This window comes from Dendroctonus ponderosae, unplaced genomic scaffold, assembly GCF_020466585.1.
Source record: "Dendroctonus ponderosae isolate FM_Combo_2020 unplaced genomic scaffold, Dpon_F_20191213v2 Dpon_F_20191213_8, whole genome shotgun sequence".
NCBI classification, from domain to species: domain Eukaryota; kingdom Metazoa; phylum Arthropoda; class Insecta; order Coleoptera; family Curculionidae; genus Dendroctonus; species Dendroctonus ponderosae.
The window spans coordinates 12,883,968-12,897,048 of NW_026019016.1; the positions used below are offsets into that span (position 1 = coordinate 12,883,968).

Here is a 13,081-nt window from a genome sequence, read left to right on the forward strand (position 1 = left end):
AATTGTAATTCTCGCTAAAAACATCAGTTATTTGCCAAAAACCCAATAAGAAATTTGACAACACCGGAAGGGCGCAATTAGCTGAAAATAATACTCGCGAAACCTGCACTTTGTCGGTGATCTGTTTTACTGCGACGTAAAAATGATTTTCAGGCTAAACCCAACTGATGAGGGCCAATGAGCACTTTTCGGATTCTCAGCTAGAATGGCGATGTTTATGCATGTTCGATAATGTTATACATTTCAAGGTTTGAAGAGTACAATTAGAGAACTAACCCCAAATGCGCTGTCATTCTTATAGGGTTCTCTGCAAACATTCGGCCTGAATGCACGGTTGCCGGTGTGCATTTCCATTATTTTCTTGTACTTTTATGGGAGGTTTCAGTCAAATTCAGTTCTTTCAGTCGCTATTAAAAGTTGCCTTCCAGAGGGAAGTGATTAATTCCTGCAAGTCCCACGAATCAAAATCCGATTAGTATCTGCCAGCCATAAGAGAAAAACAGTTTTTTTCGCACTGAAATCCAGGTGCGGCAATTACCATTTTATGCCAATGTTCAAATGAGAGCGCGCGTATTTTTCATATCAGCAAAAACGGTTTTCTTTGAAAAAACTATTTGTAGGTGTTTCCCAGAATGGTTACGCGCTGGAGCAACATCGACCAGTATGTAAATGTTGTTACGTCCAATGTAATTTAAGAGCGCGGTTGTCGACGTTATTGTCTTTTGCCCATAATCGGTGCATAGAAACAATTAAATAATTTAACATCCAGCCGTTCGAAGGACGCGTGCTGAGCTTTTACCCGGTCGAAAGTGGATATTTTGTTTTGCTGTTTAAAAAGTTTGCCGATTGCGCTACAAATTGAGTCTTACACAACCTGGATCAAGCGACGACAGCGGCAACCATGCAATCAGGCAGAGATCCGGGTTAGGTTTTTGGGATTGTGCTCTTCAAAACTTCTGGGAAGACTTGAATCGGTGCGATCTTCTTCGAGGCCGAAAGTGGCCGCAATTGAGCAGCTGATTGTTAATCAGTTTTGATCAAGAAGGTAGAAACAACCACCAGATCCAAGAATGGAAAACCAGTCAAATGCAGATTTTTCTTGATCAATCCTTCCGCCAGAAAAGTTTCGTTTAACATCGTGTCCAAACGTTCTGTTGAGCAATTCTGTGTGTTTTTTTTGCGTGTTTTCACCCTGTTTAAGTGAGGTAAATGTGTTGTATGCAGACGACATGCCAATTAGTGGCAATCAAGTTCCACATGACAATTTAAAAACGTTCATACATTCTGGTCGTTGATTTATTGGCTTCGTTTCGCATATTCAAATGACTAGTGAAAACCGCCAGAATTACTTCCCATATATTATTATAAATGGCTTATTCGATAAGAGCGCACCATATTTAGCGATTATTGCCAGCCTTCATCAATATTAATTGAGTTGATTTGAATGATTCGTCGATTTGTTTCGGAAAGCCGTCGCATTTTTCCATAATCACATCATTGGAATCGACATTATTAAACTTCAATATCCAGTTACATAAAATTGGGCGATTTAAACGTTACCGATCGCATTGTTCAGCTCTTCAGTAGCAATCACTGGACCCGTTAGACCCTTGATGAAGGCGATGATTAGGCCGGGCTGATTAAGGCTCTTTTTAAGTTTGAATCGATTCAAAAGCCGATTAGGTAACGACTCATTTGCGAAAAAGGAAATGAGAAACGACTGCGTTCGATTTGCTTCGGTTTCTTTTGCCAACTTAATTAGTTTCAGTTCAGGCGTTTTTTCTTTTGCGTTCTTCTTTTACGTTAAGCAAATCTTGGGCGCGCTCGTTTCACTGATCAGGCGGAAAATCCATTGTAGTGTTTTTCACTTGGTCGCTTTCCCGCCTGCCGGTTTAGCTTTGAGAGTTTTCATGGAGAGATGGTGCTGAGGAAGTTTCGCTGAAGATCAACGGGTTTTTGTGCCCATGTTGATGGCGAGTTTCTCTCTTGGCTTCAGAGGAGTTTCTTTCGAAATCCATCTTGTTTTGCTAGTGGAAACAATTTTCTCGGGCGTTCCAGCAAACAACATCTGAAGATGTTGGGAAGCGAGTCGCCAGTTTCTTTTCACGAATTTGATTCAATTGACTGGCTGAAAACGTGAAGAGTGCGACCAAAAAACGCATTGAGAGTTTCATCGGTAAAACAGTTGCATTTCTATTTGAGTTTTGGACCGTCAAGTTATTTTTGCAAGACGTTGAGTATTTTTTTACAAACTTCTTCAAAAAGAAGTGTGTAAAAAAATGAATCCGCCTCAACAACATAGAACTTATCTACGTTGAGTATTGCTGGGAAAAACTGAAAATTACCGCAGTGGATTACTTAAAGAATCCTTCAAAGAAAGGTGGCTAAATCTGAAAAATGTGCGAAATTATGCACAGTTTAGGTTGACTTTCAATGTTTAATATTCTGCGGTTTTGCCCGCTTTATGCAGACAGTTCGCCCACCTTTGCCATATTGAATCGATATTCATGTTTGGATAAACAATGAAGCCTATTTTTAGCTTTAAAAATCCCTGTTCGGAATGGGGCGCGCATTTTTGCCACAATGGAATCGGTAAATTGGCATTTTTATCCCGAATGTTTTCTGGGATTGATCGTTAAAAATACACTGATGGGCTGATTATTTATTGGAGTAACTGTTTTTTTGTCAACGGCACGTTTTGAGCGAAAATTGCGTAAAAACAGCGGCTCCATTTAGACGGGCCGAAGCTGAATTTCATAATTTCATTAAAAAAAACCGTGTTCCGGTTATAAACTGTTGCGCAAAAGGATTTTGCGATTGCTTGATTGGCCACAACAAGTTTCAGTTTTTTTTTGGTTCACTTGAAGAAGATTCCAGCTGGGTATTTGACCTTTTAACCAATCTTCTTTGGGTTTTTATTGCAAATATTAATCGGCTGGTCAAGATCAGGCTTTTTCAAGCGTGAAATTGCTACGTAAACGCGAAGAGAATAAATTTCATTCCGATTATCCCGTTTTTTCCGTCTGTTCTAGCGTAGTGGCGAGGAGAAGTTATACTCCCTGCAATCAGCTCCGTGTATGGAAAGTTGAGGAAATATTATATGCTTTCATCACATGGCGCATTCTTCTTCACGCTGCACATTTAAATTGTAGCACTGAGTTATCCAAATTGCATTCATTAATCCCGGCAGTAAAATGTAGGGAAATGGAGCTGCAGGAGTAATGTTACTTTCCATTCCAGCAATTTAAGCGCTTTGAAACACTGCTGTTTCACTCATTTCCATTAGGATGGCGCTTGGGTTGAGTGCGTCTTCTTTCTTCCATTTCAATAGGGGGTTTTCACCTTTTTTTTAATGTTGATATATACAAAGTAGTTATGGCAAACATTACACTGATGTAATTTTTTTGCAAAAAAAGTCTCCATAATAGTTTTAAAGCGAATTTAAATTCAAATCAGATGTTTTCCGCCAAAAACGCCGAATCCGTATCGTCGGTTGCCTATCCCGGTTGTGACGTAGCAGGTCATATCAACAAAGTGTCTCGTGTTTATGTTGTTGTTTTATTATTTTAGTTATTGTGATTATCATTATTTTATTGATTATTATTATTATCTTGCTTAATGGAAAATAGTGACATGTATGGATCACAAAATAAGTGGTGTTTTGTGCCAGGATGCCTCAATAAGTGCTCCAAACAAACTCTTTCCAACCGTTCCCCATGATTATGCACGTAAAGTTTTAGGGTTCAAAGCAGCTAGACGTGATGTTCCTAAATCAAAATAAATGTTTTTTTCTTGCGAGGATCATTTTTATGAAAGTACGAACAAAAAGCTAACGATGAGGCAGATAGAATATGCCTTCGATCGTACTCTGTGTTCTGGGCAAATTCTACGTTGTAAAATGCACAAAGAACCCTCGCGTTTCAATTCGACATATCCGATATCACCATATTGCTCTCGTGATGCCCAAAATACAATTTAAGAGTTCATTTTACGTTTAAAGCAGCCATGTGTATAGGTTAGGTTAAGTTGAACAAGTGAAATTCTATATATTATTTACCTAATTTAAACCAACACAGACAGATTAGTATATTAAGTAGAGAGTAACTAATAATGAATTTACGGATTTTCACTTACGCTGCTGCTTTCACACCCTTAAATACGGCTGAATTAAAGCGTTCGTCGTTTTTTAAAACTTCGGTAACCATAAAAATATGTCCACATGGTAAATTGTTTGTTGACGCTTTAGGGAATCCTTCTGAAGCCATTTTTTAGTTTAACACAAACTATAAATTATTTAAATCCACACAATAATTAATGAAACACTATGCACAGAACGTAAACAATCCGCCATTTATATGACCAGAGACGTCACAACCAATAGGATTGCGTTTTGGAGATTCATGAATAATTTGAATTTTTGGCTGAATTTGTTTATTAAATATTTAACAAAATAGCAATAGGTAGATAGTATAAACTTATTTACTCTTCGATATATATATATTACCATAGATTAATGTTCAGTTTGTAGAAATGTTTGATGCAATGAAAACACTTTATTGAATAACACAAACGAGGTCTATTGATTTTATTTATGTTCTTCCATTATTTAATGCAATTACTCGCCTTTGAACGGTTAAGAAATAAATAAATCTCAATGGGTTTATAACTCACAGGCATCGCATTGCTGGTGCCTTTTACGGTCGAATAGTTGAAAGAGTAAACATTTAGCCAATGAATGTTACTGAGCCTTATTTAGAGGCAAAACAATGGTGCTTTTGAGCGCCCATGTTCCACTCGATGTGTAAATCAGTCATTTACAAATTTCCATTTGAATATTTTCCAATGGCACTTTGAATAGTTTATCATTTTTATTAACTTTTGAACCGACAACTAAATTCGTTCTCGGCTCGTTCCAAGCAGGACTTATGGGTTCTCAAGTCGAACATGAAATATTTAATAAATGGGATTTAACTTTCTAATTGTAAAGTAGCGGCCGAGTGTTTTAAAATTTTATTTTGGGCGGTTCGAGTTGCCGGCGCGTTGCGGTAATTTCTTAAATTTTTAACGAAAATTGACCGCAGTCCAACAGTTTAAGAGTTTCTACCTTTTATACATCCTAACGAAATAAGACAGCAACGAGGTAGTTAAGAGCTTTTTCCTCTTCACTACTTTTCCATGTCGAATTGTGGGAAATGTTTATTTTGATTTATTTTCCTGACTGCATGTAATTGTTATTATCTCGTTCAATTTGTTTGGACAAAACAAATTGAAGGTTCAAGACAGCAAAGACCTAAATGAATATAATGTTTCCCAATTATGGGTTTGAATGAATTTTCAAATCTGATGATGGCGCTGTTGTCTCGCCGAAACGTTACGAAATAAACGATATACAAATTTTAAAAAAATAGGGCGTTGTCCTGATGCTTGGCTTGCAACCCTGGGCMGAACTMASTCARTGAAAATARTTCCTTTCACATTAAAGTCACTTGGGGCACACCTCTGAAGATGCTTACCACTCGTGCTTGTGAAACGTCAGGAACGTTTTTTTCCACTAAGTTCGGTCTAATATGAGCTTTCGTACAAAAACGTTGACAGTTTTTATTTTTAGCATCGTATAAAATGTTTAATCCCTTAATGCCGTTATGGTATTAAAGCTCATGGTTTAATTGGGAAAAGGCTAATTTATCCTCTTTGGAATTGCCACACAATGTGGTTATTCATCAGGTTTTCGAAAGTCGTTAAACTTTTACCTCCATGAATTCGGTGAATGAAATACTCGGTTTTAATGAGCTTAAGAGTGGATCTTGAAAACGTATCGCTGACAAAGTGATGTGTTTTAGAACCCGCATTCTGACTAAGTAAAATTGTTTGTGCAAGTGGGATTCTTTTGAAAAAATTCTGTCGTTTGAATGAATATGATTAAAATTGGAAATTCTCCGATAATCGGTAAAACCTAAACACGCGAATGAAACCAAAGGTCGAAACACCTAATTCGCACTTGAACAGTAACGACCTTGCATTCGTGAGAGTTTTTTTGCAATAATTTATCTCCTTTTTCCGTTTGCCTCGTAATTATACGGCAATTAAGAGTATAATGAGTTGAATATTCAGAAGTTCCAACTCGTGGCTCATTTGTTACTCTAAAGGCCTAACGGGCTGCTTTTTACCGTATTGTTTGATGCGCCAATTTTTCCAGATATATGCCAACGCATAGTTGTAATCGAAACTGTATGTACTGAGAGATAAATCCTCATTATAACGTGAGTGTTTTCGTGCCGATTGCACTTACGTTACCATTATTAAGCCACTAGGGATGTAGGGTGTTCTTTACCTAATCGATTTTTCAACATGTTTAACCAAGTTATCAATACTCTATAACTGGGCGATTGATCGCATTAATGAGTGCGATATCGAGTTAAAAAGGTACCATCCGGGAATGTGACACTTTTCCATAAGGTGAAACATAAAAATTCGCGCATTTTGCCATAGCAGATTAGAGCACGTGTAAAAGTTTCTAATTCTCCCAGAAAATGTTAAAGTGATATAAAATGATGCCACCCAATTTCAGATTAGTTCTGCATAGCGCTTGGCTTCTAGGCAAATTTGTTACTCAATGGTGTCTATGAATGCGGCAAATATTGCGCCTGCAGACAAACTTGTTTCTATTATTGCTGCAATATTCTGCTCACAATGAATGGAACTCGCCCGGGCCCGCCCCAAAAATGCCATCTCGTATCCGTCTAACTACCTAATCAAAATGGATCCAATTTTCCGGGAAAGAGATTTACTTCCCCGCAGGAAACACATTGGCCCGTAATGCAGTCTGAAAAGACAAACAGCCCCCATCACGAATGCAAATATCAGCCCCGTGTGCATTTAATTTGGTTCCGCCGGAAAATTCTGCGAAATAGCCCTTATACTGAAAAACACGCTCGACTTGCCAGATCCGAAATAATCAACATTTTCTGTCCATTTTGAGTCGTTTTTGAGCGGAAGCGATTTTCAACCGACGATTTCTTCCCTATTCAGGACTCAAAAACTTGAAATTTGCACATTAAGGAGCTTCTGAGGTCGCAAAGAATCCAATGAGCGCAAAAAACACGGTTGTGAAATTTTGATTTTTGATCGAAAGTTTCGTAAGGGGGGAGGGTTGATTTTTTTGAAAAATATAAAATCTCTCAAAATGTCTCGATTTTTTCATCATTGTCACCGGAAAGAGTCGAGGAATGCAAGGAAACCCTTAAAAACACACTGGACTCTTCAGATCCGAAATAATCAACATTTTCTGTCCATTTTCAATCGTTTTGGAGCGTAAGTGACCGATATTCAGCCAACAATGTTTGCATATTATGAGCCCAACCTCTGAAATCGAAGATACCTACATCCGACCAAACTCAACGCAAGCTCAACCCTCTAGGTCCGAGTGCGATAAAGTAATCGATTTCTTTTAGGCTCAGCAGCATGCGCGCTTCTTCAGTCCACTACGCCGGCACGCGCCAAAGAATTTGTTGATTTGGCTGATTTGAACAGTCAATTCGTGCAAATCGCCAGTCAAAATGAAGACTTTAATCGAAGTCAATAACACACCACCATCGCATTTAAACAGGTGAATTTGCATCCGATTAGTCGGCCCGATATGAAGCCAATCACTTTCGAAAACCTGCGCCGTTTGATGGGCGGCGGCCGAAAGAAGAAGGACAATGATGGATCTTCGTTTAAGCGCAGCGACTCGTTCAAGAGGATCTCGATCAGGAAGAGCTACTTGGATCGGGGGAAGCGGAAGGTGGTTCCCAAGCTGGAGGTGGCCACGCAGACGGTGTCTGAGGAGGAGCTGCTGGCTCAGATACCGGAGGAGACTGTGAAGAAGGTGGACACGTCGGTGCAGGTGAACAAAGGGGATCTAACGGCCACCATCAAGTCGGGCAAGGAAATTGTGTGCAACAACTACAAAAAACCGCAGCCGGCAGACACGAAAAGTGTCTCATCGGGCAACAGTGTGGTGGTCTACAGCCAGTGGCTGCAGGAGATCAAACGGGAAGAAGCCCCAGCCAGTCGGCCCATCAAGGGCTCGGAGCGCACCATCATCTATGTGCCAGCTTCCGATGAAAAACCCCAAACGCCAGTCATCCGCCAGCTGTCCTCTTCGCCAGTCTTCAGGAAGAACAACACATCGTCCACCCACATTTGCCACAGTCCCACCACCAACCTGCAAAGAGCCGAGAGCAACGACTCGGCAGTGGAAATGTTCCCTTGGGGCGATTCTACCGAGGTGAAGAAGAGCCCGTTGATCCGAAGACGGTCCAGGCATAGTCCCGCGCCGCTGCTTCCCTGCGACTCCGGCACCGAAGAAATGTGCTCACTCTCCATCAGTCTGGGCCGCATCTGGATGGACGCGCCGCAAGCGATGACGCCCAGAAGCCTGGAGATGCCCAAGTCCTCCTCCTCAAACCCGCCTCCGGCCCACCACTCTTTGGACAGCGCCCTCAAGGATCTGCGCGATGATCCGATGGTGTCCAATCGGCTGCAGAAACGGTCCACCCCGCCGGTCACCAGGACGTTGAGTTCGACCAGCAACAACACAGCTTCAACCGGGCTGTTCTCCAGCAAAGACTCGGGGTTCAGTTTCTCGATCAGCGCCCCGAAGCTGAGCGATTTCCATGCGAACTTCTCGCCCAACGGCTCGAAGGGGGGCTTCTTCAGGAAGAAATCCCGGCCGAAGCCCAAGCCGAGTGTCAGTCGCGATGGGTACTTTAAGAGGACTAGTAGTGCGATGTTTATAGAGACGCGCCGCAGTTCGGTGCGGCGCAGCAGCAAGAAGAAGAAGGGCAAAGCAAAGAAGAGCAAGAAGAAGGACAAGGACAGTGGTAGGTGGTTAGGGTTGGTTAGCCGAGTGTGATGAAGGAGCGTTTGCTGGGTTGTAGGTACGATCAGAAGCGACATCTACCAGGTGATCTGTTCCAGGCCCCAAAGGGCGATCAGCGCCCTCAAGCTGGACCCGATGATTTTCGTGCCGCCAGAGAAGCGGAAAGGGGGCTCCCAGAAGCCCTCCTTCCGCAGCAAGATGCAGGAGATTCGCAGCTTCAATCCTCTGGACTCCAGCATGTACTCCACCACCCGGAGCTTGGAAAGCACCGATGAGGGACTCTACGAAAGCCTGCCTGGCGACTACGAATACTTGAGCGATGAGGAGGAGATCAACCTGGAGAGCTTCTCCATGGAGAAAAAGGAGGTGCAACCCACTGCCGGCAGCAGGAAACGTCTGGAGATCTACGATAACAGGCTGATTGAGGTGGAGCGCCACGTTTCCAGCGGCTATGGCATGGTGAGGAGGCATCTCAAGGCGGAAACCTCCATGCAGAGTGGCGATTATGCCTTTTACGGGGAGAAAACCTCCTTGAACAGGTGAGTGAGAACTATGGGGGGCTGATGTAAACCACGCTCCGTTTCCTGCGGGTTTTGCAGGTCGATCGGGGACACCCAAGGCGACATGGACGACACCCGCAGGTACCAAACAAAGAACCAGCTGATGGAGTATCGGAAGACCAGCAGCGACTATCGCGAGTCGACCAACAACTTGGAGGACTTTTCCGAGGAAGATTCCCTAGTGTCAGCCATGAGTGATAGTTCTAGTGATTCAGAGTCGGACGGCAAGTGTGCGAACGTGTACGTTCCGCCAGGCGTTTCGCCAGTGCCGCGCAGACGGCCGGTGAGGCGGAAAAAATCCACCGGATTGAGTCATAAGAGGAGTATCACCTATCTGGTCAAGCCCACCGTCATCAGAGTACCATCTACTTTAAGAAGGCCTGCCAAGAAAATAGGTAAGTTGATGCGGGCCCTGGTGGTTTCGAGTTGATGGAGTTGAAAACTGTTGAAGTTGCAATAAATTTGACTCAATCGTTGATCCTGTTTCTTTGTGTTGTTTTTGTCTGTGTGTGTTTTTTTGGGGATTTTTCCCTGAATAATTGCATCAACAACAACCAGGCATAACTGGCACGCAGGTAGCAAAATATGTTCGTACAATATTGGCTATATGCAACATACTGGATGGCTCAATATTGTTAATAATTATTGAGCCAATATTGAAAAGTGAATACAACTTGTTATAAGTTTTAAAAACTCAACAAGTTCTGATGATCCGATTTTAATTAAAAAATTGCGAAACAAATAATGGCTATTTGTCTACTTGTATGAATTATTAAACGAAAAAAAAAACTCACCGGCCTGGACTTTCTTCCACCCCCTCTATCTCCAGCACTAGCCAGGGAAAATCCGATATATTTCTCTAAAAAATGGAGATTAAACTTTATTTTCTATGTAAGTTGTTAGATTACATTCGTTATTGTAGCATACAATAAATCTTACTTACACAATTATTTATTTTTAGGATTGTGCGAGTTTAAATATAAAAAAATATATTTAATAAGCTTTAGAATAACAGTTTGTAACTAGTTTCAATGCAGTTCAACTAAGACCCGGCATTGGTACGATGGTCCCTCATTTTACCTAACAAAATTAGCAAAACTCGAATAAAGCTCAGAGTTTTATAAACGTACGGCTTGTATGGGTTATAAGCAACTGTACAACAAATACATGCCCTCTCATGCATATACATGAGGGCATGTAGATAGTTGTGAACTTATTATATTAAAAAGAGTAGGCAAAAAGATACCTATCACTATATTTATGTAAGAATAATATGTACTTATATGTTGAGTTACAGATTGTTGCACAAAACACCGAAGTATGTAACTATTTACTATTTAGGTAGGTACAAATAAGTACACAACGCTAACTTCAAATCATAGTAGCCGAGTTCGATTGCTAAAGTTTATCCGACAAGCAGTTTTCAATATAGAAATATTCACTTGAAGAAATAAACACTTTAACTTTGATTATAAATCAGACCGTAAGATATTAATAATAATTATTACCTACTAAGACAATTTTCTATGATTATTAATTATATCGAAAAAGTTTATTTGGCATAGTATTGCTATAAAATATTGCATGTTAATCTTCAAGCAATACTGGAAATTAAAAATATTTTGCCAATATTGTATTTGTATAGATACATCAATATTGGTCAAAAAAGCTGTTCTAATATTGGCTTATAATTGACAATATTGACCCAACATAAAAATGCTCTGCCACTATTGTATAAATATATACCCGATATATAATGCTACATGGGGTATTTGGGGTTAGTTGGTGAATTGTGCTCCTCAAAACTTGAAATGCCGAACACAGTCCAAGGACTCTGGAACTTGTCAAAGTACTCAGGAAAAAGATGTTTTCGGTCAATGATTTGCGGAAAACACTGTTTTTCTTGGGCCAACGTTTCGGCCTCAGGTTTGAGCCTGCAGGGCGCTGAACGTTAAGAGTTAGAGCCAGAAAAACGGGTTTTTCTTCGTGAAGCATTGATCGAAAACGTCACCATTCTTGTTTGGATTTGGAACATCGATGCAACATTAGTATGACGTGAACTTTAGCCCCCGACGGTGGCTTCAATATGTAGTCGAAACGTTGTTCCGAGGAAACGGTGTTTTTCGCAAACCATTGACCAATGCGGAAGTTTGAAAAACTGTTGCAAACAAAAAATGCAAAACAATGTCGAACATCTGCGGACTTTATAAACATTCATAAACTGTTTAACTAGGAATCATCATCAGGTTAATTTTAGCCCCCACGGTGGCTGCAAAATGAGGTCGAAACATTGGCGCAAGAAAAATGGTGTTTTTTGTAAGCTATTGTCCGAAAACGCCATCAATCCGGAAGTTGTTGAAAGCAAAAATGCATAACAATGTCGAACATCTGCGGATTTTATAAACATTCATCATCCCTTTAGCTTAGGAAATTCGAGTAGTTTTTGATCATATCTGGGAGGCAAAATGAGCAAGAACGCTCATTTGTACATCATTCTAGAGAGAAATAAATGGCAATTTTAGAAAGTGAACCATGGATGGGGATTGTTGTCAGTTTTCTCAAAAAATGCTTGAATTCAAGAAGTTTTAGATTTGCGTGGTTTATTTTTGAGTTGCAAAATCCACTTGAACATGACGCTGCTTTTTTCGAAGTTTCTCAAGAACCATTCGAGCCAGAAAATTCGTTTTGGCATCGTTGGATAGATAATTCAATGTGGGGGGGTCGTAGAATGTAGTTGCGATAAGCAATTCGAGACATTTTTTCCATGTTTTCTTCCCATCACTTGAAGCAGCAGGTCGAGTAAGTCCGCTTCAAGCATTTTTTCTTGGCCTGCACAAAAGATCCGTTTTCACCATTTGGCATCCGATGATCAGCTATCGGTCAGGTCGCGTTATTCAACACAACGATGTCGTACTGATCGCGCATAAAATCATCCTCTCTTATTCAAAGGTGCCGTTTTATGTGCCACCATATGTTGTTTTTTTATCGGTGCTGTCCGTCCCGTTATCTCATTTTATGCATATTAATTCAGGTTTCTTATATAACCATTATTATTATTATGACATTCTGGGAACGGTGCCTGACCGGCTCTGGATGTGAAAACTTAATGAAATTTCAAATGGTTTTTGTCTTTGAACCGTTATTGACTGAAATTGGTTGGAAAAGTAATTGTTTTTTGTGATTAGCTCGCATTTTCTACTTAAAGCATCTGCGGGGGATCGTTGACAACTTAATTAAATAGTCGAAGTCTAGTAATGGTTGAGTGATACGCCCTCATATACATTTGGGCTGAATTATTGCGAGTTTCAACTGATTAAACCCTAAATGGAAATTTCTTCCATGGATTCATTCCCAACTGCTCAATCCCTTGCCTCCATATTCAGTTAATACGAATGATTGCTGATCGGTTTCCGCGCTCATATAGAAGCGTTTAGTAGCTCAATAAAGCGCGATTCTTCTTATTAATGCACCATGTGATGTGAATTGTATGCTTGTTGTTACCTGCTGCATGTCTTGGCGGATTATTAATGAACACGTGAACGTGATTGATGCATTTGTTGCCTTTGCAACTTGTTAATAGAATGGAAAAATCACTTTTGAGATTAGCGCACGTGTTGCAAGCTGAACAAGTTTGAGCCATTATATAGTTTGGAAGTTA

At 40.5% G+C, this 13,081-nt stretch overlaps 1 protein-coding gene across 1 annotated transcript in view; it reads left to right on the forward strand.

Annotated features, from left to right (window-relative positions):
- Window positions 1-13,081, forward strand: part of LOC109545764 (disco-interacting protein 2) — a 126,627-nt gene that overhangs the window by 12,755 nt on the left and 100,791 nt on the right. The window contains exons 3-5 of the mRNA XM_048669148.1: window positions 7,452-8,864; window positions 8,922-9,402; window positions 9,463-9,818. Of these exons, the coding sequence (XP_048525105.1) occupies window positions 7,637-8,864; window positions 8,922-9,402; window positions 9,463-9,818 (2,065 nt within the window). The 5' untranslated portion in view covers window positions 7,452-7,636. The remainder of the gene's footprint in view (window positions 1-7,451; window positions 8,865-8,921; window positions 9,403-9,462; window positions 9,819-13,081) is intronic.